The sequence below is a fragment of the Chelonoidis abingdonii genome, chromosome 11 (genome assembly GCF_003597395.2).
Source record: "Chelonoidis abingdonii isolate Lonesome George chromosome 11, CheloAbing_2.0, whole genome shotgun sequence".
Classification (NCBI taxonomy): domain Eukaryota; kingdom Metazoa; phylum Chordata; order Testudines; family Testudinidae; genus Chelonoidis; species Chelonoidis abingdonii.
Window position 1 is genome coordinate 23943834 of NC_133779.1, and position 26543 is coordinate 23970376.

The 26543-nt window shown below is 49.0% G+C and overlaps 2 protein-coding genes and 1 pseudogene across 5 annotated transcripts in view; 2 read left to right on the top strand and 1 right to left on the bottom strand.

The window, feature by feature from the left end:
* Nucleotides 1–26543, bottom strand: part of LOC116816480 (uncharacterized) — a 560774-nt gene that overhangs the window by 188317 nt on the left and 345914 nt on the right. The window lies entirely within an intron of this gene.
* On the top strand, nt 3076–4026 carry LOC142045749 (uncharacterized; annotated as a pseudogene).
* The window catches only part of LOC116821735 (uncharacterized), a 310474-nt gene continuing 306091 nt past the window's right edge, over nt 22161–26543 (top strand). For both annotated transcript variants that reach the window (XM_075070354.1, XM_075070355.1), the window contains exon 1: nt 22161–22223. In XM_075070354.1, coding sequence (XP_074926455.1) covers nt 22161–22223 — 63 coding nt within the window. The remainder of the gene's footprint in view (nt 22224–26543) is intronic.

Here is a 26543-nt window from a genome sequence, read left to right on the forward strand (position 1 = left end):
TGGAATACAGGCTTTTATGGCTACATGCAAACACATAAGTTATGAGGGACTCATAAGGAACTCTGCATAACCCCCCTCCTATTGCTGGACCCCTCAGCTGTATTTCAGACAAATGGTTTTGTCACCCCTGGACTCCACTGAGCTAAAATGGACTCCATTTCAGCTCCCCAACCCCGTACAATTCTCTGTTGACACAGAGGGGTTGGGACAGAGCAGCGTATTGACAGCGAAGGCAAGATCAGGCTTTTATTGCTAAGACCTTAGCAAGAATATGAGTTTCTAGTAACGTTTGTTTTTAATGCTTGTTTCATGCTTCCCAGTCTCCAGTTTGAATTGCACGTAGTGGTGGAGGGCACAGGGGGAGGCCAAGGTGCTCTGGTGGTGATGGAAGTATAGGCAGGGTGGGTGCTCCAGGAAATGGGGGTGTTAGCAGTGCGGGAGGGAAGGGACACTTTTTGGCAGGAGCTTCTGGGAGGTGGGACCGAGGACTGCTTGGGGGAGAGGGATGCAAAATGGTTGGGGACATAGGTGCTGACTGCATGGGTGCTCTGGATCTCAAGCACCCATGGAAAAAAAATAGGGGGTGCTCTGCACATGCCAGCCACAGCTGTTGGGCGGCCCGAGGGCTAGCTGCTGATCAGCTTTTTGGCAGCTGGTGGGAGGCGCTCAGCAGCAGGTGAAGAGGAGCCAGTGGTGGGCAGGGGGACCCTAGGGGAGGGGTCTGAGAGGACCAAGAGAGGGTGGGTGTGGAGGGACTGGGGGAGGGAGGGGAGCAAGGTGGGAAGAGGCGGGGTGAGAGCAGGGCCTCAGGAGAAGTGGGTGGGGGAGGGCTTGGGGTGGAGCACCCATCGGGAAAAATAGAAGTCTGTGCCTGTGGTTGGGGAGCAGGAAATTTGAGATGACATAGTGAGCAGGGCTGCAAGACGTGGGAAAGGAGGAGCCAATATAAGAAGTGAGTGCGTCTGGGGTGCCAGGAGGTGGAGAGGGGCATGAGGAAGGGGCGTGGGTGTATTAATGAGTGACAGGGCTAGCTGAATCTCTGTCCCCTTCCTCAGCTCATTGAGTCCCCCTCCCCAATCAGGCCTTGTCCCTTTCTCCTGGAGCAAAATTCTGCAATTCTCCTGCTCCTGGACCAGGCCCTGAGCTACAATACCCCAGAGATGCACCATGCTTATGCAGCAGGCCAAGCTGAGTGCAGACACCTTTGCCAGTCTGCGATCATTTGTGTACGGTCACAAAACAGCCTTCTTCACTCCAAAGTCATGTCTGTTTTGCAGTAGGAATCAAGGGTAAGAGAAAAAAGGGTTTTAAAATAACAATCTTCACTCCTGCTTGTCTTACCTCGACGGTCAGCTAGGCAGGTGTGACCCAGGGGGAATAGTAGTTGTATGATGCCGATGCCTGCCTCAGTTTCCCTGTGTCCTTTGCATTGCTACCTGGGGTGAAAAAAGGATTGATCTGCTCTTGGGGCAGGACCAACAATTCGAGTTGTTTCTGTCAGGTAGCCGGCTGGGTGCACCGAATGAGTCATTAAAGGACACACTGAAGCCGACCCAGATCAATGCAGAATCCAAAGAGAAAAGTCACTCCCCTGGTCAGGACATTTCCACATGCCAACAAACAACTGCAAGGAAAGAGAATCCCCTGCCCCTTCCTCTCAGCAGGGAAGCAGAGCAATGGGATAAGCTGGAGAAGGAAGGGGAAAGGTGGCAGGCAAATGGGCTGTCTCCTAGGGAGATGGTGGAATCTCCTTCCTGAGAGGTTTTTAAGATCAGGCTTGACAAAGCCCTGGCTGGGATGATGTAGTTGGGGTTGGTCCTGCTTTGAGCAGGGGGTTGGGCTAGATACCTCCTGAGTCCCTTCCAACCCTCATATTCTATGATTCTTACTGTCTTAGACTCCGACTTGCATGTTGTATTTTATTTTACTTAGTAATTCACTTTGTTCTGTCTGTTACTACTTGGAACCACTTAAATCCTACTTTCTGTATTTAATAAAATCACTTGTTACTTATTAATTAACCCAGTACTTGGGAGGGCAAACAACTGGGCATATCTCTCTGGCAGGGTTGTAGAGGGCGAACAATTTATGAGTTTACGGATTTATTTGGGGTTTGGACCCCATTGGGAGTTCAGCATCTGAGTGTTAAAGACAGGAACACTTCTTAAGTTGCTTTCAGTTAAGTCTGCAGCTTTGGGGAACATGATTCAGACCCTGGGTCTGTGTTGGAGCAGACTGGCATGTCTGGCTCAACTATACAGGGTGCTGGAATCTCAAGCTGGCAGGGAAAGTAGGGGCAGAAGTAGTTTTGGCATATCAGTTGGCAGTCCCAAGGGGGTTTCTGTGATCCAACCCATCACAGGCGGGGCTGCCAGTGGGCAAGAGATGCTGGGAATGGAGGTGGGGGGAGTTTATGGGGACTGCTGATGTATTACGGTGATTCTTTGGTAAATTCTGGCTGAGGCTCTGTTTGATAACCCTGATCTAGGGAGCTCGCCCCAGCATATTGCAACTTCCGAATGGGCTGGGGTTAAAATAATAGATTTTTGGTGTATGACAAATCTCCTACGAACCCACCAGATTTTCTTTCCCTCTGCAGAGATTCCGCTTTTCAAACCTGATGCGATCTCCCATCTGAAACAAGAGGATGAGCCAGGGGTCCCAGATCTCCACGATTCAGAGGAAAGAGAGATTGCAAAAGGTGCCTGCATAGGTGAGAAATCACTGAACTAATTCAAAACCTGTCCATGTCTGAAGGACAATGCTTAGATTCCCGACAGAGACCTTGTGAGTTCTCCGAGTTCAGGATTGTCCCCAGCAGGTTTGTATCCTCAGGGCAGATGTCACTCATGGCTTCCTACTCATCCTGAGTGACATCTGGCAGTAGCTTCCTCCTTGACTTCCCACCCTGCGTGTGTTGGGTGGGATTTATGGGAAGACTTGATCTCCCTCACCTCTGTGGGAAAGACTTTGGGGAAATTCAGTTCCTGATTAATTCCCATCTCTCCAGCATGTATTTTGGTTTGCTGTCCCCTGTTTCTGAGTCAACCCCTCTCTATCCCAGCAGGTGATGGTATGGTGAGTGAGAACGAGGAGAAGAAACCTCCACAGGAAGATGCTGAGCAAGTGGCATTGCTGCAGACATCTCAGGAGGACGTGTCCAGGAGTCATGAGCAGAGAGAAGGTCGTGAGAGTCAGTACAGGCCAGAGAGGAAGCAGGGAAACAAACCAATGGAGAAAACAAATAGTTCCATTAATTATTGGGGACCTCATGACTACCTTGAGGAAACCACAGCCCAGCACAAAATCAGAGCACACAGCAGAGAGAAATAACCCATGCAGTGAGTGTGGAAAAAACTTCAGTAGACGCTCTGACCTTATTAAACATCAGAGAATCCACATGGGGGAGAGACCTTATGAATGCTGGGAGTGCAGGAAAACCTTCACTCGCAGCTCAAACCTCGTTGCACATCAGAGGCTTCACACAGGAGAGAGATCCTATGCATGCTGCAAATGTGGGAAAAGTTTCATTTGGCGCTCAAGCCTTATTACACATGAGAGAATCCACACAGGGGAGAGACCTTATGGGTGCTGTGAGTGTGGGAAAAAATTCATTGAGAGCTCAAAGCTTAGGAAACATCAGCGAATCCACATGGAAGAGAGCCCCTTTGAATGCTGTGAGTGCAGGAAAAAATTCACTCAGAGCTCAGATCTCATTGCGCTTCACAGGATCCACACAGGAGAGAGACCCTGTGAGTGCTATGAATGCGGGAAAAGCTTCGCTCGGAGCTCAGACCCTATGAGACATCAGAGGAATCACATGGGAGCCAGACTGTATGAGTGCTGTGAGTGCAGGAAAAACTTCACTCGGAGCTCAGACCTGATTAGACATCAGAGGGTCCACACAGCCTAGAGACACTGTAGATGCTCTGAGTGTGGGAAAGCTTATCTCAGAACCCAGCCCTTCCTTCTCATCAGAGAATTTGCAAGGGAAATAAACACCACAAGAATTTTATCAAGGGCTGACAACAGGGTTTGTTTGTTTTTTCTTGACTAGTTTTTTGCTAATTCCCTCTTAAAAGCTCTTTGAACTAGGTGGGTTTCCCATTTTTCTCTTTTGTAGCTCATCATTCTTTGGGATTAATCCTCTGTTCCTTTCTATCAACGCCTTTATTCTATGAGTCATGGGAACATGTCTCCCTATTACCTCTAGGGGACAGGGGTGACCTAAACTAGCTCCAGCAAGATAAAATTACCTGTCCCTCATCTCCACTCAGATTTTCCATGGCCTTAGCTATCTTAATGTAAAACCACAACTTCTTCCTGCAGTAAAGACATAGCCTGTGTATAGTTGTTGGGGGTGTCTAGCAGGTTTACTCAGAACTTCACCAGTGCTCCATCAGTTTTCCTTGTCTAAACAACCCCGGAGCATCTCATTGCTACTCTTCCTCCCACTGTAAAGTGATTGTTAGAGTCACTAAGTTCTCCTTTGGGCACAGATTCCCTCATTCCCATTTTTCTCACATTGCCATGGATCGTGCTGAACATCAGTTATTTTCTGTACTATTTTCTTGCTTAAAATATATTTAATGATAACAAATTCTGTGACACCCAAAGAGTCTGTCCCCAGCCCGTAGCGCTGCATAGGAATCTTCTGTCCTAAGTGCAGGACTCTGCACTTGTCCGTGTTGAACTACTTCAGATTTCTTTTGGTCCAATCCTCCAATTTGTCTAGGTCACTCTGGACCCTATCCCTACCCTCCAGCATATCCACCTCTCCTCCCAGCTTAGTGTCATCTGCGAACTTGCTACTGGTGCCATCCCATCATCCAGATCATTAATGAAGATGTTGAACAAAACCAGCCTGAGGACTGACCTCTGGGGCACTTTGCTTGATACCAGCTGCCAACTAGACATGGAGCCGTTGATTGCTACCCATTGAGCCCGACGATCTAGCCAGCTTTCTATCCACCTTATAGTCCATTCATCCAATCCATACTTTTTTAACTTACTGGCAAGAATACTGTGGGAGACCATATATCAAGGTATATCACATCCACCACTTTCCTCATATCCACAGAGCCAGTTATAAGATTTTTGCAATCTTTAGTTGTATCATAGATACCAATGAAAAAGAAGTTAAACATGAATTTATTGATTAAAGAGTAAGATGCTAATGATGTGCTAGCCTGAATTTTATTGGTAAACTGAAGTATATGTTTTTGTTATGTGGTTAATGCTGAAAAGTTTATTTGGGATAATTTATCCCCCTTGGACAGAGCAGTTCTGACATCAAACCTTATTCCAAAGCTTGGGGTGGGGAAATATGTTAATGAAGTAATGGAACTGAGAATACAAACTCCATAGAGAATTTAATTGTATTTCAAATGGAATTCATTTGGATAAGTGCTAAAGTAAATGTCTGTAAAGAGGAAAACAATTGAAGGACACAATTTGTGTGACCTTTCCCTATTTAGATTTTAAGGATCATGGAGTTCTCACCTTCTCTTGTTTGTAAAGGAAAGGCATGAGATGTGTCATGAGATACACACACTTATTACTAAGGATTGTGATGAATGCACAACCCAGTGAGTATTTTATCTTTTAAAAATTCCTGCAACCCTTTTTTTGTGTGTGTGTGCTAAGATTCCTTTTCCTTTTGAAGATGATAGCTCTTAGAGGAAGGGTATTTAACCCTCAGGCCAAGCTATGAATCAGCTCAAAACACACATTGTTTTTCTTTTACTTTTTTTTCCCTTTCTTTTTTGTTAATGTATCTTTGGGGTTCGCACATCCACAATTGATGTTTTTCCAACAACTGCTATTTTAGGAAAACTGCTAAGTTAAAGGAGACTTTCCCAAACTGACAGCCCAACGTCTGCCTCATTCCTACAGGACTGGTGTTAGTACTTGTTAGTCAATAGTTATACCATTAGTTCGGTATATTTGATTCATATATATTGTGATGGGGAAGGGCCAGATGGCTACAGTAAAGTACTGAGAAACAGGTATGTTAGCCCCAGGCTAAACAAATCCCTACGACCCTGGTAACCAAATGGCAGTTGCTCCAGGTTAATCAAGGCACCTGGAGCCAATTAAGATCTTTCTAGAAGGCAGTGGAGATAGCTACTTTAATTAGAACACCTGCAGCCAATCAAGGCAGGCTAATCAGGGCACCTGGGTTTAAAAAGGAGCTCACTCCAGTCAGGCAGGGAGGAGCCAGAGGAGAAGGAGTGCGAGTGAGGAGCTGGGAGCAAGAAAGCAAGGAGCTGAGAGTGAGAGGGTATGCTGCTGGAGGATTTAGGAGACAAGCATTATCAGACATCAGGAGGAAGATCCTGGGGTGAGGATAAAGAAGGTGTTTGGAGGAGGGCATGGGGAAGTAGCCCAGGAAGTTGTAGCTGTCATGCAGCTGTTACAGGAGGTACTATAGACAGCTGTGATCCACAGGGCCCTGGGCTGGAACCCGGAGTAGAGGGCGGGCCCGGGTTCCCCCCAAACCTCCCAACTCCTGATCAGACACAGGAGGAGTTGACTCAGACTGTGGGGAAGATCACTGAGGTGAGCAAATCTGCCAAGAAGCGCAGGACCCACCAAGGTAGAGGAGGAACTTTGTCACAATATATATATATATATATATATATATATATAAACTATTCTTTAGAATCTTTATCTTCTTCAACAAAGAGTGTGTCTGAATTCGAAGGCCCAGAACAAAGGTCTTGACCAATGTGTAACCCTGTTCAGGAATTTATTCATTATGCTTTATTTAATAAATCTAGGGTGGCTTCATGTCTGTAAAACTCTTGATATTCTTGGAAACCATCTCCTTAACATATATCTAAAATGCTAACATAGGCATATATAGATTATTGTTATAACAGATATTTTCTGTTGGGGAAATCAACAGGGAAGATTGATTGTGGGGTAAGAAAGACCCACTGAAAGATATTAACTTGAAGAATTGTTAGTCCTCTCAGCTGTAAATAATCATGCCTTCTCCCATGAGTCAGGTAAACTTGAGAATGGACAGAAATGACAGCAGAACATATGTTTCTGGGAGAATATTCTTGGCAGCTAGGTTCCTTTGTCTGAAACCCTATACCTTGATACCAACGTGGGAACTCGGGGGAATGAAAACTGTGCAGATGCAGGAGAGACGCAGATCCAGCTCTTAATCTGACAACAAAGGGTAGTAATGGAGCTATTTATTTCTGTATTCTGCATAGAGCTGTACTAACCTCTGATTAATAATCTTAGATTAAATCATTTCAAATGAGCCTGTTATTTTGACAATCTCAAGTCGTTAACTCAGACATGACAACATGCCCAGTTGTTGCTGTATCCAAGGCATAGTTCATATCAGATTTATCTGGAAGATCTCAGAGGAGTCACCATAAATTGAGGTAAGCTGGAATCGTCATCCACAAACACCAAGGGAAAGGCTGAGACTCCTCCTTTCAGGTCACCAGGGTGTCGAAGAGAGACTGGTCCCCACTGGGAAGGAGCTCACAACATCAATGACAGGGTATGCCTGTATTCTCTACCTAATAAAACCTACTATGGGGAGTGCTGGGCCAGTTACCCCATCTCTTGGTTCCTTGACTACAGCTACAGCTCCTACCACACAAGTCCAAAGACTGAAGGAGCTGGAGAGTTCCAACCCCTTCTCATTTTAGTATCTTATTTTTCCTTTTTCTGATTTTAATCTTTCCTTTGCATTAAGTGGGAGATGTCCTGACCTTTCTATAACATTAGAGTGTGACACTGTGGCTCAGTGCATGCCCTTGTCTTGATCACCCATAAAATCCACAAAGGAAGGCATCAGATAGAATAGTTGCCCGGATTTTTATATCCCTAAACTCTCCCCAATGACATTGCTGAGTGTATGCATTTCATTTGTCCCCCAGACCAGGAGATGACGTGGACAAGGCTTTCTTCAGGCAACTAACAGAAGTTACTAGATCACACGCCCTGGTTCTCATGGGGGAATTCAATCACTCCAATATCTGCTGGGAGAGCAATACGGTGGTGCACACACAATCCAGGAAGTTTTTGGAAAGTGTAGGGGACAATTTCCTAGTGCAAGTGCTGGAGGAACCAACTAGGGCAGAGCTCTTCTTGACCTGCTGCTCACAAACAGGGGAGAATTAGTAGGGGAAGCAAAATTGGGTGGGAACCTGGGAGGCAGTGACCATGAGATGGTCAAGTTCAGGATCCTGACACAAGGAAGAAAGGAGGGCAGCAGAATACGGACCCTGGACTTCAGAAAAGCAGACTTGGACTCCCTCAGGGAACTGATGGGCAGGATCCCCTGGGAGAATAACATGAGAGGGAAGGAGTCCAGGACAGCTGGCTGTATTTTAAAGAATCCTTATTGAGGTTGCAGGAACAAATAAATCATCCTGATGTGTAGAAAGAATAGTAAATATGGCAGGCGACTGGCTTGGCTTAACAGTGAAATCCTTGCTGAACGTAAAACACAAAAAAGAAGCTTACAAGAAGTGAAAGACTGGACAAATGACCAGGGAGTATAAAAATATTGCTCAGGCATGCAGGAGTGAAATCAGGAAGGCCAAATAACACTTGGAGTTGTAGCTAGCAAGAGATGTTAAGAGGAATAAGAAGGGTTTCTTCAGGTACATTAGCAACAAGAAGGTGGTCAAGGAAAGTGTGGGCCCTTTACTGAATGAGGGAGGCAACTTAGTGACAGGATGTGGAAAAAGTTAATGTACTCAATGCTTTTTTTGCCTCTGTCTTCACAGACAAGATCAGCTCCCAGACTGCTGCTCTTGGCAGCACAGTATGGGGAGGAGGTGACCAGCTCTCTGTGGAGAAAAGTGGTTCAGGACTATTTAGAAAAGCTGGACGAGCACAAGTCCATGGGGCCGGATGCGCTGCATCCAAGGGTGCTAAAGGAGTTGGTGGATGTGATTGCAGAGCCATTGACCATTATCTTTGAAAACTCACGGCGAACGGGGGAGGTCCTGGATGACTGGAAAAAGGCTACTGTAGTTCCCATCTTTAAAAAAGGAAAGAAAGAGGATCCAGGGAACTACAGGTCAGTCCGCCTCACCTCAGTCCCTGGAAAAATCATGGAGCAGGTCCTCAAGGAATCAGTTCTCTAACTACAGGGATGTGAGTGATTGCGGGAGTTGGGTATCTGAGTGTAGGAGACAGGAACACTTCTTAAGCTGTTTTCAGTTAAGCCTGCAGCTTGTGGGGGTAGCAGTGCCTGGCTGGGATGCATGCACTCAATTGGTATCTCTCGTCTCGTTGGAATCTTCCTGAGCACACGTGTCCTGCACCCTCCTCAGTTCCTTCTCTACCGTGGAAAAATCACACTAATACTCCAAAGTAGAGGAGAGGAGAGTGGGGAGTGGAGCACCCACATCTCAAAGAACTTCAATTACTGCAAAGTGAGTAACTTTCTCTTCTTTGAATGCTGTCTCTGTGAGTGCTCCACTGTAGGTGAATGTGAAGCAGTACCCACTATGGTTGGTGGGACTTTGGAGTTGTGTGAGGAACAAAGGTAGACAGTACCGTATAGCTGACTATGGTGTCTGCTGTGGTATCCCATGTGATAGCATAATGTTTGGCAAATGTGTGGTCAAATGTCTACATGGCCGCCTTGCATATGTATGTTGTGGAGGAAGGCAATGGATGTTGACATGTCTCTAGTAAAATGAGTCCTAACACCATCTGGTGGTTGAACATTCTGTGTCTGATAGCAGGATCTGATGCAAGCGGAGATCCACTTGGAGAGTCTTTGCTTAAAGATAGTGTCACCCTTTGATCTCTTGATAGTAGAAACAAAAGCCTAGGGGATTCATGAAATGGTTTAGTTCTGTCAAGATAGAATGCACGAGCCCCTCGGACATCGAGGTATGCGATGCAGCTTTCTGTGGAGTCATGTGAAGGTTGGGATGGAATACAGGTAAGTTTATTGACTCGTTAAGGTGGAAGGTAGACACCACCTTGGGGAGGAATTTGGGGCAAGTTTGTATGGTAAGCCTGTGTTTAGAGAAAATGGTGTAGGGAGAGTAGGCCATCAGGGTGCTTATTTCACCAACCCTTCTTGTGGACGTTACAGCAACCAAGAAAGCCACTTTCATGGACATGTGGAGCAGGGATGAAGTGGCCAGGGGCTCGAAAAGGGGTTTCAAAAGAGTGCAGAGAACTAGGTTGAGACTCCAGGAGGCTACTGGTGAATGAATCTCAGGGTAGAGATTTTGCAGGTTTGTGAGGAAGCGTTCATAGTGGGGTGTGCGAAAGTGAATAGCCGTCCAGAGTGTCATGGAAGGTGGTAAGGGCCACGAGCATACTCTGATAAAACTAAGTGAAAACCCATCCTGTTTTAGTTTGAAAAGATAATCTAAGATGTCAAGGAGGGTTGCAGTCTGGGGTATTATGCATCTGTGGAAGCACCAGATGCAGATGCATTTACCCTTTTGCAGGTCAGTCTTAGGAGTGGAGTCCCTTCTACTGTGCAGGAGAACATGTCATATCTGTTCTGAGCAGGCTAATTCGTGGGATTGAAACCATGAAAGAACACCGCCATGAGATTGGAGTTTCCAGACCTGTGGATGAAGAAGCCAACCACAGTTCTGGGAGAGGAGATGTGATCTGTCAGGGAGAGTACAGGAAGGATGATGGACATGTGTAGCAGATAAGGATACCATGTCTGCTTGGGCCAAGCTGGGGCAATAAGTATGACCCGGGCCTTGTCCTCCGTAATGTTGCGTAGAACCCTGTGTGTGAGTGGAATCAGTGGAAAAGCGTACATGAGGGAGTTGTTCCAGGGAATGAGGTGTGTTTCCAAGTCCTGCTCTGGGGCAAAATAGATGGCATTTGCAGTTTTGCGGAGCGGCAAACAGGTCTATTGACAGAGTGCCCCAGTGGGAGGACAGCTGTTGGGGTATCAGGGAATGTAATTCCCATTCGTGTTTCTCGGAGAAGTGTCTGCTGAGTGTGTCAGCGGTAGTGTTGTGACACATGGGCAGGTAGGAAATGGTGACTTTTATGTGATGATGTATGCACCAGTTCCATAGTTTAATGGCCGTTCTGCATACGGAGTGAGATTGTGCTCCTCCCTGCCTGACAGCTCGGAGTTCTAGGAGATTGATGTGCAGACAATCGTGCCCGTGCCTTGTGGTCACCTAAGTGCTCTCTGTGATCTATCTGGGAAGCATGAGTACTGGGGAGTGTGGATGGAAGGGAACGTCCGTGCATAGGTTCTCTGGTTTTGTCTACCAATGTAGGGAGGCCAATACATTCGGTGATGCAGTCAGTGTTATGCAGAAACTGTGTCTGCTGGGTTGAATGAATGTATATATGGAAATAGTCATCTTGTAGAGCGAGGGCTGTAAACCAGTCCCCTTGTGCAGTGCGGGTATTGTGCCCAATGTGACCATCTTGAATTATTGTACATGTACAAACTTGTTTAGTTGGCGTAGGTCCAATATAGGTCTCCACTCCCCGCCTTTCTTTTGGGAGTAGAATCCTTTTCCCCAATGTTGCATCAGCACATGTTCGACTGCATCTAGGTGGAGAAGATGAGCCACCTCCAAGCAGAGAAGGGGCTCGTGAGAGGGGTCCCAAAGAGGGACAGGGAAGGAGAAAAGGGTGGGCGAGGAATATAGAAAGGGATGGAGTAACCTGACTGAGCCTATTTCCAGGACCCAGCGGTCCTGTGTGATCTGTTGCCAGACATGGTGGAAAGTCTGGAGGCGGTAGCCAAATGGGCAAATAGGTGGTGGAGTCAAGGGGTGGTTGTACGGACCCCCAACCAGCACTTCAAATTGTTTGTTACCCTATGGTGGGAAGTAGTTGGTTGCGCCTGGTTTTGCCTGCGTCTAGGAGGTCTGTTGTGGTTTTTCCCAGTGTCATACGGTCTGGACTGGGGTCAGTGATATTGTTGTATGCTGGGCCTTTGGTAAGGTTGATACCATTGTCTCCTGGGGAGGGGCAGGTATATGCCCAATGTGGACAAAGTGACTCTAGAATCTTTCATAGCGTGAAAGATTTCATCTGTTTTTTTGGGGTTTTTTTTTTTTTTTTTGGAAAAGAGGTTATCTTTGTCAAAGGGGAGACTCTCCACTTCGGACCGGAAATCTTTGGGTCCGATGCGAAGAGCCAAGAAGACCAGTGCATCACCACTGCAGTGATACAGGCTGCTAGATCAGTCATGTCCATGGCTGCTTGTAGTGCCATCCTAGACACCAACTGACCTTTGACGAGGACTAACTGGAAGTCCACTTTCCTGTCCTTCAGTATATGGGAGGCAATCAAAGAGCTTGTTGTAGTTGTCATGGTCATAGCTTTCAAAGAGGGTGGAATAAATTTGCAATTCTAAATTGCGAAGTTGAAGAGTATAAACCTTGCGGTCCAGGAGGTCAAGACGTTTGAGGTCCTTGTCCTGCAGAGTGGGCCCGTAGTGTGGCTGCTTTATTCTGTGCATTGCTGCATCTGCACAATAGAATTGGGTTGTGGGTGGGAAAATAAGAAATCGATGTTCCTCATGGGCACGTAGTATTTATGTTGAGTTTTCTTGCATGTTGGTGAAATGGAGGCAGGGGTCTGTGAGAGAGTACCAGCTGATTCTAGGAGAGCTTTCTCTATGGGTAGTGCCATCTTTGAAGGTGCAGAAGGTTGGAGGATTTTGAGAAGCCTATGTTGTGTCTCCTGGACTTCCTACAAAGGGATGTCCTGGCTGAATGCCATTCTCTCAAAAAATTCCTGAAATTCCATAAAGTTATCCACGTTTTGTGGAGGTGGAAGCGAAAGGGTGACTTCTGTAGCTGATGGTGAGGCAGGAGTCAATAAAACAGGAAAGGTTCATAGCCCACATCTTCAGGAGGGGGTTCAGGAGCTCTAGAAGTTGATAGAGCTGGGGATATAGGCATAGGATGAGCTTGCGATTTGGTAGAAGGGGCGCAAGGAGGAGTGGTGGCAGGAGCTGACCACGGGTACCACTGAGGCCAGGGCACCGGGTAGGAAAAAGATGGGTCCTGGCCACTGGGGGACAAAGTAGGGAAACTGAGGCTGATTTTTATGATGCCCCATACCTTGGGGTATGTATGGCTCCGGTAGGGGGGAAGACTCAGGCAGGGAGAACTCTGCCTGCTGCTGTGTGCCGTTCTCACTATCAGTGAAAATATCCAGATCACGTGGGGAGAGCTGCTGTTCAAACAGTGAGTGCTCCTAGTCCAGGAGCAGAGAGTCAGCTTAGGGGCCACAGAGAGATCCTGTAGATGCAGGAATTGCTGCTGCTCCCTAGGCTGGTGTGATGTAGAGCGACAAATCTGCAGGAGCGGCGCCAGGGTTTTTTGCGCCCTAGGCGTGGGTCCTTCCACATTCCTGGTCGTTGGCGGCAGTTCTGCGGCAGGGGAGTCCTTCCGTGCTTCCGGTCTTCGGGGCACTTCAGCGGCGGGTCCCGGAGCGAGTGAAGGACCCGCTGCAGAATTGCCGCCGAAGACCCGGAGCACAGAGGGACCCCCCACTGCAGAATTGCTGCCCCCCCAAAATTCTGGTGCCTTAGGCGACCACCTAGGTCACCTAAATGGAAGCACTGGCCCTGGAAGTCTGAGCGGCAGCCCAGAGAGATTTTAGTTTCCCTTTTGCAGGAGCCGAGAGCCGTTTGTGAGAGCCCCACAGGGGGTCTGAATCTGCTGGGGGGAGGGGGTAGCAGGGAGGCTCGATGCCAGAGGAGGAACGCATTGTCGGCACTGGGTCCATTGTTGGCGCTGGGGGAACCGGTTCCGAGGAGAGCTTCCCACTGCAGGAAGTCAAATCCCTGCTTTAAAGCCCTGTGAGAGTTGCTTGTAAAGTGCAGGGGTGGTCAGAGTTGCCTGCTCTCGGCTTTGACAGCACCAAGGGTAAAGACCCTGCAGGAGATCCTTTACCCTCTTGAGTGTCTCTGAGAGGAGACATTAGGGCTTCCTGCATCTTCACGTGAGAGGGTGAAGCCGGGCTCCCGGTCGGTTCGGACCTGGCCGGGGAGCGTGAGTGAGAGAGTTTGCCATTGCCCATCTCCAGAGGCGACTGCAGGGATTTCTGCATGAGAAGCAGTTTCAGCCGCAGGTCCCTGTCAGGACGAGCCCTGGTTTTGAGGCTCGTGCAGTGGACACACTTGGCAAGGACATGTGCCTCACCAAGGAACTTCATGCAGTGTGTGTCCATTGGACATTGTCATAAAGTCCTGACAGGAAGCACATTCCTTGAATCCTGAAGCCGCTGGCTTTTTTGCACTAGTAATGCCAGGGGAGAGTCTCTCATGGGAGACAAACTTGAGGGGAATTTTTTTTTTTAACCAAGTAACTATTCTAAAGGAAGGGAAACAACTGGATGGTCAGCACTGCTCTGAGTCCCGTCTTCTGTTCTTTCCATTGACTCTTACCCTCTTCCTATAGCACTAGCTGCTCTTTTCTTCTTCCTGGTCTTCTCACCTTCAGCGACCACCTGCTGTGCCCCTTCTTCATTTTCCAACTCCACAAACCTGTTCCTGAGCTCTGTTTCTCCTTCATTGGCCCGTCTTTTCCTCTGCCTGGTTCTCATAGTCACATGCTTCCACCGTCCACTTTCCTCACCCAGCAGTCCCTCCTCAGAATTCTTTGGTCCTGTTTCCATCTGCAAGTCTGAGCTTTTCCCTTCAGCTTCTTCATGTCTTTGCTCCATCATCTGCTCAAACTCCTTTCTAAACTCAACCAGAGTTTCCACCTGCATTACCAGTCCTCGGATCTTTTCTTCCATCAGCTCTATCGGGCAGCACTTCATGCAGACGAAACTTTTTTCAGGTACCCCCTCCAGGATCATGTACATGTCGCAGCTTCCACATCCAGTCATCTTCATTGTGTCTTCCACTGCTTGGGTCACTACCACTGCTGCCTCTGTATCTGTCATAGCCTTCTCACCTAAATCCTATTAGTCTGAAACAAACCCTCAACGAGCATCAAAACACTGCCAGAATGCCACACGCTCCCTTCACTAGCGTGTCTGTTCCTCTACCTGCCTCTCTTAGTCTTCCCCCCAAAACTCCCCTTCCAAACTCCCCTGTTTACAGCTCTGTTGGCTGGCTCCTGTGCCACTGCAGCTGTCTGAAACTATAACTGAAGATACCTGTTATTTATTTGGAATAGGCCTTTTTCTTAAATAAAAGGGATACGGACTAAAGATTCCAGCATCCTGATATTTTTTCCATACCTGTCAATAGAAACTGTCTCATTAACTATTTAAAAGTGATGTTGAGACCTAGCCCTGTGCTCTCATCTAATCGCTAGCTGCTTACAGAACAGAGAGAAGTTCTCTCCTTTCCTCTTGCAGATACATATCTTTACTACTATGGAGGGATTTGTGTAACATATATTAGAAGTTGACTCAATTCTGCTTAGCCAGACTCCCGGGGGATTGGTGTCAGAGGAAGGAGATCCCCACTGCTCAGAGCTGAGATCGGTGCTATGGTGTTGACTACAGCTGCAGTCCTTCCCCTACCCTCACTTCCTGTTAGGGTGTGAACTGGCAAGGCGAGATGCCACGGCACTACTTCTGCAGAAGATCCTGGCATTTAACACTGGCTTTGTCTGACAAATTTTAGTGTTGTGCAATAGACTGCAGCTAGAAGGAGCTCAGTGAACTAAGATCAATTTCCCTCCTGCTTCCAGGTGTTCCTTTGCTAAGCAGTGGCAAAAACAAATGTTAAGAAGGTTGGAGCTCTGAAAACAGTCCTAAAACTTCTTCTAGGTTAGGAAAAAGAGTCTTGCAGTCTGCCCCAGTGGTCAGTAAACTAAGGCCATTATGGTTCAAGTATCTCCCTCTTATATGGTGGCTTTGGGAATATGGATTTGTATGTGAAAGGCCATAGATACAAATTTAAGGAGAGGAATAGACTATACAAATTGTTCCAGCACCCCTGCATCACTGGAACTGAGAATGCTCAGTTGCAGCTGCTGCCTCCCTTGGGTGTAGCAATCTGCTCCCTGTTGCTTATGGGGCAAGGGGGTGGGGGGCAAATTGGCTGCACAGCTGGAAGCAGGGGAAGGAGAGGGAGCGAAGTGCAAAATCAAGGACAGAGTTAGGTGTAGGAGCCGGGATCAAGAACAGGATCGAGGCACCACCGGATAGTAGCAGAGGGGAAAACCCTGGCCCAAGGAGAAGCAGAAGAGATAAAAGTTACACTAGGTGGGATGAGACACCTGCTGTGTTTGCAAAACTCTGGTGAGTGGTCAGAGGGGCTTTTTTATTTCACTTCCCACAGGATGATGTATCTCAACACCTGCTTCCCAAACACTCAGTATGGCTCTGAGTTATGTCATTCAGGTTCCTGCGGTTTGCGCACTGTTGAATTGATCAGACTCGAGCGTAGCGGATGGGGATAGGGTGTACCAAACATCCAAAGTTGCATTGATGACCTCTTCCTCTATGTATGTTTACACATTACATTGCATTTGCTATATGATTAAATCACACATTCTTGGATTGGCTTAGTTACTTTGCAGGAACCAATCCCTGTGCAGCATTCCCTGTCCATGTGCTGTTCGTGTGAAATCAGATCTTTACATTCCAGGTTTATCTTGTCCATAGCCCCAACCATCAGGATGTTGCTGCTTACCTTAGCTAGCACAGACATAATGTTTGCCAAGCCCCTGTTTGCAACTTAACCTTCCATTCACCCCGCCAGTTATTCCCACTAAGACATGAGACAAGTTAGTTACGTCAAGCCAGGCCTACACACTGCCTATGTTTTTACCGTGATTTTTAAATTTTTGTTCTTGTTTCTACACCACAAATTTGCATCATGTGACTTCCAGGCTGATGGATTTCCTTGACTGGTCTCAAAGCTTTTCTTCATTTTCATTTGATCCACCAAGAGGATTTCCTGTCTCAATGGTTCCTTTGCCTCTCAATCCAGTCACTGCTTGTGCGTAGGACTTGGCTCGTAAATATTCACTAAAGGCAGTATACTATCGCCTATGAAATCCTTCTCGAAAGCAAACATCTACTGTAATTTTTGCTGAACATACGTCTCCAACTCCAAAATAGATTGACAACCACACAAATTCAAACATCTTGAGTTATACACCAAGGCATGACTCTTTTTTAAAAAAAAAACCTAAGAATTTTGGGTTGTCGTTATCTGTCTTTTTGTTCTTTAGGGTGCAGTAGGCCCAGAGACACCAAAATAGGAGCCCAAGCTGTCGTCTACACTCCACAGTTATGTCAGTATAATGACGTCACTCAGGGCTGTGGAAAATTTGTACGGACTTAACCCTCACTGCAGACCATGTTACACCGATGAGAGAGCAGTTACATGGAAAATGAATATAAATTTAAAATATTACCACCCCCATGCTATAATTTAACTCTATTTCTCGGTTATGTTATCCTCGGTATCCACAGTCATGCCGATGGCCAGGAGTGCCTACCTCAGGGCAGACTGTCAGATGTGAAGCCAACACCCAAAAATTGTAGTGAGCAATTTTTACAAAACCGATGTATTGACACCTCCTCATCAATTATGGGGAGTGGACTATATCCTCCCCAACTGAATTAGCATTGTCAATACTGCCTGTATATTTATGCCTGTATCTGTAATTTTCACTCCATGCGTCTGAAGAAGTGGGGTTTTTAACCTACGAAAGCTTATGCCCTAATACATCTGTTCGTCTTTAAGGTGCCTCCTTGTTGTTTTTGTGGGTACAGACTAACATGGCTACCCCTCTGATACCTGGTACCAAGAGACCGTCAGTCCCCCAAGTCGATTTGCATCTAGATCTCACATCAAAGACAACGCTGGTAGACAATTCTATAGTAAACTAGCTAAAGGTTTATTAGCTTGGGAAAAGATACGAGAGTTATTGAGCAGTTAACCCTGGTGAAATATATGTACAGCTGCATAGGTGCCAACTCTGTGGGTGCTCTGGGGCTGGAGCACCCATGGGAAAAAAATGGTGGGTGCTAAGCACCCACTGGCAGCCCCTCTATTAGCACCTCCCCCTCCCCCCAGCTCCATCTGCCTGCCCGTGGGCCCTGCTGATCATGCCTCCCACCCACTGCAATCAGCTGCTTTGTGGGGCATGGGAGACTTGGGTGTAGGGGGAGAGGGGAGGAGTTAGGATGCAGCATGCTTAGGGGAGGGGGTGTGGCAGGGGTGGGAAGAGGTGGGTGAGGGTGGGGCCTGGGGCAGAGTGTGGGGGCCAAGCACCTGCCGGCATATTGGAAAGTCAGCACCTGTTTGTACAGGTGAGTCACAGTCTATAATCCCAAATGGTAGCAGAGATGTAGTCATCTGCCAGTTTCCCACAAGTCTTTTAGGTCTACCCAGAGGAACACTGAGGATCTCTGTCTTCTCATTTGGTTACTCTGTCCTGTAAGAGTCCAAACAGTCCAGACATGAAGAATTTTTCCTTGCATCCATACTTTTAGCTTCTTCTCACAGAAAACAAGCTGACAGAGTCACCACCCACGCTGGGTGTTTCTTCGATGAGGGAGAACGAGGAATGCATTTAGTGTCTTTGATCTCTGATCATCACAAACAGTGACCACTGGCTTTGAAATTAGCACTTGCCTGTTCAAGTTCTTCCTTTGCATTACACAAGTTTGTTAGAATGGGTTCCTGTCTGCATCCTGTAACACTTGCCCATACCGGTATTGCCCTGGCCTCTTCCTTTATCATTCAGTGTTAAACGCATTCTACAACAATATGCATCACCTCACCTTTTGGGGGCGAAGCCAGACCTTTTGGCACCTGCTCCCCTATTTGGTGTAAACATTGCTTGTGCCAATCAGAGGCGAACACACACAGGTTTTGGGCCCCGTCCCCTATGACACTTCTGTGATGTCATAGTGAGTACTTTAGGGGTTGCCCTGCCATGTGCAGGCAGAGAGAGGAGAAAACGTGTCCCGTGTATCCCGTGTATGCCGTGTATGCCGTAACCGAGCCTGATCACCTCGAAGCCTCTCTCTCAGCTCACGTGTTTCAAATAGAGCTTCTACGTTTGCCGGTCGTGATGTGTTGGTTTGTATTTGTAAGTATCAGTTATTACTAAATGCTGCATTTTGTTTGTAAATATTGTTAGTAGATATTTTAGGCATTGTGTGTTTTAGGTTTTGTTAACTCTATTAGCTAATCATAAGCTGCTCTCTTACCCCTTGTAACTATCCCCAATAAAATTTTAAATTGATTGATTTTAGTTGTGTGTGTGTGTGTCTCTGCAGTCTGCCTCGTGACCCATACTCTCCTTGCATCTCTTACCTATATAGTCTGTTGCCACGTGCAGCCTGGTAAATAACAGGCCTGCATTTTCTTTCGCCCCTGCGTATACGTGGCAATCTACAAAGTTTTCTTTCTAGTTTGATGGATTAGTTAGTTACAGGGGTATATACGATGTAAATCTTTGCTATTACATTGTAACAGAATAGAGATACCTGAATGTTCAATGCATGCAGCATCCCCTACGTTTTCACCAAATACACTTGTATACATTTAACACTCACTTTGATCTCTACTAACACGCACGTGGATTGGCCTGGCTTCCAGCTATGAATCTGTAAGTTTCTGGTGACGCCTGGGGCTTTGGCATGAGCTGTCACCTGATCTGCCCACATCACATCCACAAACAGCAATACCAACCCATATATTTTCACTGAGCAATGATTTCTAGTGTTTTTTAATTCCGTCTAATTAAAACCCTATAGTACAATTTCACCCCCTTTTGTAGTCAAGCTCATACTGTATATGAATGGGTGACAAGGGATGGGTCACTTGATTACCTGTTCTGTTCATTCCCTCTGAAGCACCTGGCATTGGCCACTGCCAGAAGACAGGACACTGGGCTAGGTGGACGTTTGGTCTGACCCCGTCTGGCCGTTCATATATTCTTAACAAATGAAGGAATAGAAGAGGAGCATGTGCCTTTTGGTGTGTGCAGGTTAGGGAATTATTTACAAGAATAAATATTAAAAATAAGTTATCGATTACAAAAGAATTGGGATGAGGGGTCACATGTTACTGAAAGTCCAAAATGGTACTGAATGTTATAGGAAACTATGACTGTTTTAGGTATATGGATTCTTTGGGAGTGAAAACAGCAAAAGTATGAAGCTAGTGCTCCCTAAAGGCAAATAAAAAAGAATCCAATATGTATTTATTTATTTTAATTTCATGTCTTTTGGGTGCATAACTCATGATTCTTGAATACTTGACTACTCAATTTACCTTGGGCTTATATGCCTATATTTAGTAAAAATTACAGAAGGATTTCATACAAGATATTATCATGCCTCCGGGACCAGATTTTTAAAGGTTTTTAGGGAATTAGTGGGATTTTCAAAAGCATCTAGGTGCTTCCAACCTTTAAAAATGGTGACGTGAAAAAGTGCTGAACTGAGAGGAAAAGCAACAGTGGATAAAGGCAGTCCCCATTGGTGGATTAAAGGAAAGATGAGATGTTTTGACACCAACCCAGGAAATGGGTCGGCCTTGACCCTGCAGGCTCCCAAAGAATAAACTTGTTATTAAAAATGATTTTTAAACATTAAAACTACAATACAAACAGAAAGTGCTGTCCCAGAAATACTGTGAGATGCGATGGCTGAAATTCCCAGCAACGTGATCTTCTCAGTGCTTATTGGCTGTTAAAGATATGCACAAAGCTGCAGAATCACACCCGTTTGCACCACGATTATGAAGATAAACGATGAAGTGCTAAAAGGACCAAAAATAACATTTTGAAAAGTAAAGGATTTAACCACCTTTCTGGCGGATTGCAACCAGACCATGCGCTAGGCCAGGACAGCTCTGTCCAGACACACATATACACTGAGGACTTGGCTACACTGGAGAGTTGCAGCGCCGGTGGTGGGTTTACAGCGCTGCAACTTACTCACCATCCACACTTGCAAGGCACGTACAGCACTGCTTCTCCCTGGCTGCAGCGCTGGCCGTACTCCTGCTCTGCCTGGGGTATAACGATTGCAGCGCTGGTGATGCAATGCTGCTCCGCCAGTGTGGCCACCAAAAGCGCTGCAAATACCTCCAGAGGTATTGGGAGGTATCCCAGAATGCCTGTTCAGCAGGGCCGGCGCTTGCATTTAGGCAGCTTAGGCAATTGCCTAGGGCGCCAGCATTATTAGGGGGTGGCTTTTGCCAGGGGAGGCTGCAGGCGGCTCCGGTGGAGCTGCTGCAGTGGTGCCTGCGGACGGTCGGCTGCTCGCACGGCTGTGGTGGACCTCCCACGGGCATGACTGCAGCAGCTCCACCGGAGCCGCGGGAGCAGCCGACCGGCCACAGGCAGGACTGCGGAGCCGGGGGATCAGCACGCAGGGTGGCAAAATGGACGTGCGCCTAGGGTGCTCAAACCCCTAGCGCCGGTCCTGCTGTTCAGCCACTCCCACCAGCGCTGCAAATGCTGCAAATGTGGCCACACTGCAGCGCTTTCCCTACACAGCTGTAGGAAGACAGCTTTAACTCCCAGCGCTGTACAGCTGCAAGTGGAGCCATACCCTGAGAAGGGATCCCTTGAAACACTAACCACGTGTGACAATGACAATGCTTGGAGGGGTGTGTCCCCAGTCTCCTCCAGCAGCTCAATCCCTCATTTCCCACAGGGAAGCAGCGGCTTTGTCTAGCAGATGGGCTGCAAAGTGCCTTTAAGCAAAGAGCTCGGAGGCTACTGCCCTGCAGAGAGGGAGGGGGACCCCAAACGCCTCTTCCCCCCCAACCTGAACTTTTGCAAACAATGCAAATGGGCTCACCCCCTTGGGGGTCACTTTGGCCCACTCTGCCACTGGCTGGCCCTGCACCCCTTGTCTCCTCTCCTTCCCGTTTGACTCTCCTGTGCCCCCCTCCCCTGTGATCTGCCCCCTTTAGCCCCCACCTCCCCACGCACGAGCAGCAGGGAGCAGATTCCCCGGGAGGAAAAGCGAGGGCAGCAGCCAGCTACTGAGCATCCTCCCCTGGCGGGGCCCGTTCAGCACCGGCTCGCCCAGGGGCTCGGGGGTGGAGGCGGCTTTTCCCGGCCCCGCTGGGTTCCCCGCGTGTCACAAACACCCTGCGCGGGGCCCGCACCAACCAGGCCGCTGCACACGGAGCCGGGCCTGGGGAGGAGACGCCCCGTCCGTGTGCAGCAGCCTGGGCAGGAGCCCTTGATGTTTGCACACGGGCCATGGCCGGGACCGGGAGCGCAGCGCGGGGGCTGCTCCAGCCCTGCAGCCCGCGGGGCAGCGCGGTGGGGCCCGGGACACGCGTAAAAGCCTGGGAACTTGGGTTGAATGTCCATTTCTATTGGGTGAGTATCAGCGTGGCGAGATCAGCATGCCACACAGGTGGAGCATTACAGTCTTGAACTTGACAAACAGGCTCTAAGGCATGGGCAAACAGGAGACGCTGGATTGATTGCCTGTATGGGGAAATAAAAGCCCGAATCTGTGCAGGCAGAACTCGATCAAAAAAGAAGAAATGCTTAATTCACTATTATATGGCCAACAATTGTCCAGGGCATGATGGACAGGAGGGCTGATAACAGGGACACGCAGCAGTGCGCATGAAGTCAAGGAGCGCAGCGCCAAGCGACCCAAAAGACAAAGTAAATGGTCACTCTGGTCAGAGCCCCATACTTGCTGCTTCTATGAAACAACTGCAGTGGCCCATTCTAGGGACGGGGGGACCCTACTACTACCACGCTGTGGGACCACAAGGTGGGCGAGTTTACGCAACATGGGAGGAGGTTTGTGTGGATTGAGAGGAAGAGAGGAGGCGGTAGGGATGCAGCCAGCGAGTGCAAGCCGCTGTGAATCTGTGTCTGCGGCGTCTGGCACGCGACACAAGCGACCTTTTCATCACCCTGGGAGACCACTACCCTCAAGGATGGGATCCCACCTGAAGCAGACGAAGGCCACTCTCTCGGAGTGAGATAACACATTTTGTACTGACACAGGAGATCAGGGTGTTAAGCAGAGAGGTTGTATCCTTATATGGGGTTGAGTTTGCCCTGAATTGACTTTGGAAGTGATTCGCGAGGCACATACAGCTACTGGGGGAAAGTCTGGTAACAGGTCTTGGGGATGGAGTGGGATATCCTTCCAGGGTCTATGCGCGATGAACGCTGCCTGGAGGGACTCTGAAGCTTTGGCTTAGAAGGTTTATGCGGAGGGGCGCTGGGGTTGGTCATCGCTGCACAGTAGACATCTGTGGATCAACACGCCAGTACAAGTAGTCTGGATCATTGCAGCACAAAGCATGTCAGCTAGGTGGATTTGGACCTCAGACCTCAGCCACTGTTAAGGGCGTCCGCTCGGGCTGGACGTTCACAGATATTTAGGAACGATGCAGCACGTCAGCTGGGATTAAAAAGGAAATGGATTTTTGGTTGCGCTGACGTCTAACCTAGGCTCTAGTCACACAGCGCAACGAGCTGTTTAAGTCCAAGGGCACATTCTACACACAATTCTGCACTTGATCCCGCCTATAGTTGAACTGCTCCTTACTACGTCCGCAGGCTGCTGCGTATGGCTTCATGAGGTCACAGAGCAAAGGGAGACTGGGTCCTCCAAGGATACTGATTGGTACTTATCAACCATCTCCCAACAGTAATTTTCTGGTCCTGGGGAGGGGTAATCCCTTCTTGCAGTTGCTCACAGCCTGGAGTTTTTAAAGAGTGAGCGTCATGCACCTTTCCAGGCCATCCCACACTGATGTCCATGAAAAGCCCTTGTGATCCACAGTGCTTGCAGCACTCTGAGAGGTGGACCCCTTGCAGTATTATGTCTGTTACGGAAGGTGGGCCGGTGGCAAGATAGGCGATATGCGAACAGTCTACATATGCCCCCTATTCTATTGTATTGTGGAACACTGTGCGTAAAGCACATCACTATGCCCTGCACATTTCCCAGAGTTCACTACCCTTGATAGGCAGAACCGTCAGTGGTTGCATGGCTACTTGGTAAAGATACAGCAGCTTCATCGCGCAAGATACGATTTTATTTTGCGCTCCAAGTTGATTCCAATTGACGGGTACATTCAGACCTGCAAGCTTTCAACAGGGCTATCGCCTCTCTTCCTCACTGTCAGGGCTGTGCTCATCTTGGGTATGTCATGCAACTTCAGGGTGGGTGAAAAGCAACTCACAGAGTTCAAGAGGGAAGTGGCCGCTTATGATTGAAAATTCGCAGCCCGACGAGAGCGCATCATCCATACTGCAACATAGTTGTCCACCAGTCCTGTACTTTTTTGCCGGCCCAAATGGTGTTCCACTGTAGTCAACAACCCCGTGCGCCATGAAGTCCAGTTCAGCCACAGCCCATGCTTTAGGAACATCATAGTGTCCATGTCCTCCTCACAATCGTCCTCTGTTGCTGCTGTCTCTTAGCCCAGGTTCTGGCAAACACTAACTTGTTTCAGGGTATAAGGCCCGAGGCGCGTTGGCTGGCTGAGTTGGACAAATACTCACGACAGCGAGCAGGGAGACGTCTCAGCAGGCTGCCATGCTTGCGTGTGCTGTGGGTGTCTTGCGACGGCGCATTCCCAGGAGAAAAGCGTCGGGACTAATTGTTGCGTTACTTTCAGGAGGGAGGGAGGAAGGGAGTGGGGGGGAGACTGATGACATATACCCCCGCCCCCCCCAAACCACCTGGACAATGTTTTTGCCCATCAGGCACTGGGAATCTGGTTACCCAGACTTCCACGAGGGGCTAGTCGGAATGGCCTCGGGGGGTAACCTGTCGGCTGGATACGCTAACGGCACAGCTGCGACCCCCGTGAGTCGTGCTCACGCCACGGTAGTGGGTAGTCGGGACAACTCCGCGACTGAGATGCACACTTTAGTGGGGACATATACTTGACTGTAAAAATCGATATCATAGAAAGGTCAATTGCTCTAGAAGAGAGTTCGACCATAATTTTCACTCAGTTAGGCATACTTTTATTTAAAAATGGAGTCACTTCATTGGCTTTGTATGACTGTTAACCAAAGTGCAGAATTTGTGCTAAGCACAGTCTCCTTGTATTTAGAGACGTAGCAGGGTGGATCCCTGCTCTTCGCCTGAGGGGTTACAACAGCCAGGAAGGGGCCGGGACTATTTGGAGACACAGCCTTTCGGCTGGGCGGTTGAATCTAGGCGAGATGGACTGCACCGCATGCTGGGCCCAACTGCGATCCCTAGAGCTGGCGCACACGCACGCGCTCCTTATAAAAGGGCAGAAAGCCAGGAGCCCAACAGGAATACTCTCAATACTCTCACTGAGGGCCATGGAGCAGCAAGGGAGCAAGGGCCTGAAGTTAGCGCGGGGGACAGACACAGCCGTACCCACACGGTAAAGAGCACGGGCTCGCGGTTAAGGCCACACGAGCCGGAGCTCTCTGCGCGGGAAGCCCAGCGCGTGGGCAGAGCCTAGAAGCTACGGACTGAGAGGTTACGCACGGGTAGGCAGGGTGCAAACCCAGGGTAGGGGTCCAGGCAGCAGGTCATACCCTTTCTCCGATGATGAGGTGGCTAATACTGCAAGTCTGGCAGCAGGGCGTGGGGGTAGCTATGACTGGCAAGTTTGCAAAGATCCTGAGGCAAAGTGGGGATAGCGTGGTGGGAGGGCGGTCAAGGAGGGACACGGGGCAGTAAGCGGATGCAGAAGGCGATCACCGCTGCAGAGGGCGCTCGAGCTATTGTAATGTGCTAGCTACACTCATCAGCACGATAGACGGCTGACAGGACGCGTCACGGGCCAGCTCCGTAATACTGTCTTGAGACGGGGAGCCGCCGTAGGGGACGGCAGCCTTGTGAAGGGTGGGACTCTCTCTCGCGTTCTATGTGGCGCACCCTTACTAGCCGCCAGCGGCGCGAACACAAGTGCGCACCGCCGTCCACCAGCCGAGTGTGTGGCCAGACCCAAGGAGGCCACGCCGGTCCAAACTCAACTTACACGCACGCCCAGACCACTGGCACGGCTCTCGAATGTGGGGGGGTGTCTAGGGGGCAGGTAAGGTGAAAAACAAACAGACGGACCCAAGCAACGCGGTCTCTCCAAGGCGGTGCAAACTCCCAGTCCGCTGAATAACTACACCAGCCCATAAACTCCCAGCTTCCTAGAAACACAAGTCTGGCGCCGCCCACCTTGGCGGCCACCGGCGTCAGACCCAATTACCCCCCGCTCCACCGCCCCCCGAGCCCCCCCAAGTGCAAGGTATCCTTGAAACAACACGGACTCACCCCCACCCAGCCCCTCTGCCCCCACCCTGAACCCCCAAACGCCCCAGCGTCAAACAGTTCCCCCTCTCCAGGGCCCACCAAACCCCAAATGGCCCCCCCCCCCCCCCCGGGGCCCCGCCTGGGCCTTTCCGCCGCTTCTTGCAGCCCGAAGCCCGCGCCTCCCCGCACCTCCTCAAACTCCCGGCCCCCCCGGCCCGGGGGAACATCCACCCCAGGCCCCCCGGGCCACCCCGCTCCGGCCCTGCGGGAAAAAGCCTCGGGACCCCCCCCCAGGGCAGAGGGCGGAAACCAAGGCAAAAGCCGGGCCCCCGGCCCTCCCCGGCCCCTGGAGCCGGTGGTCCCGCCCC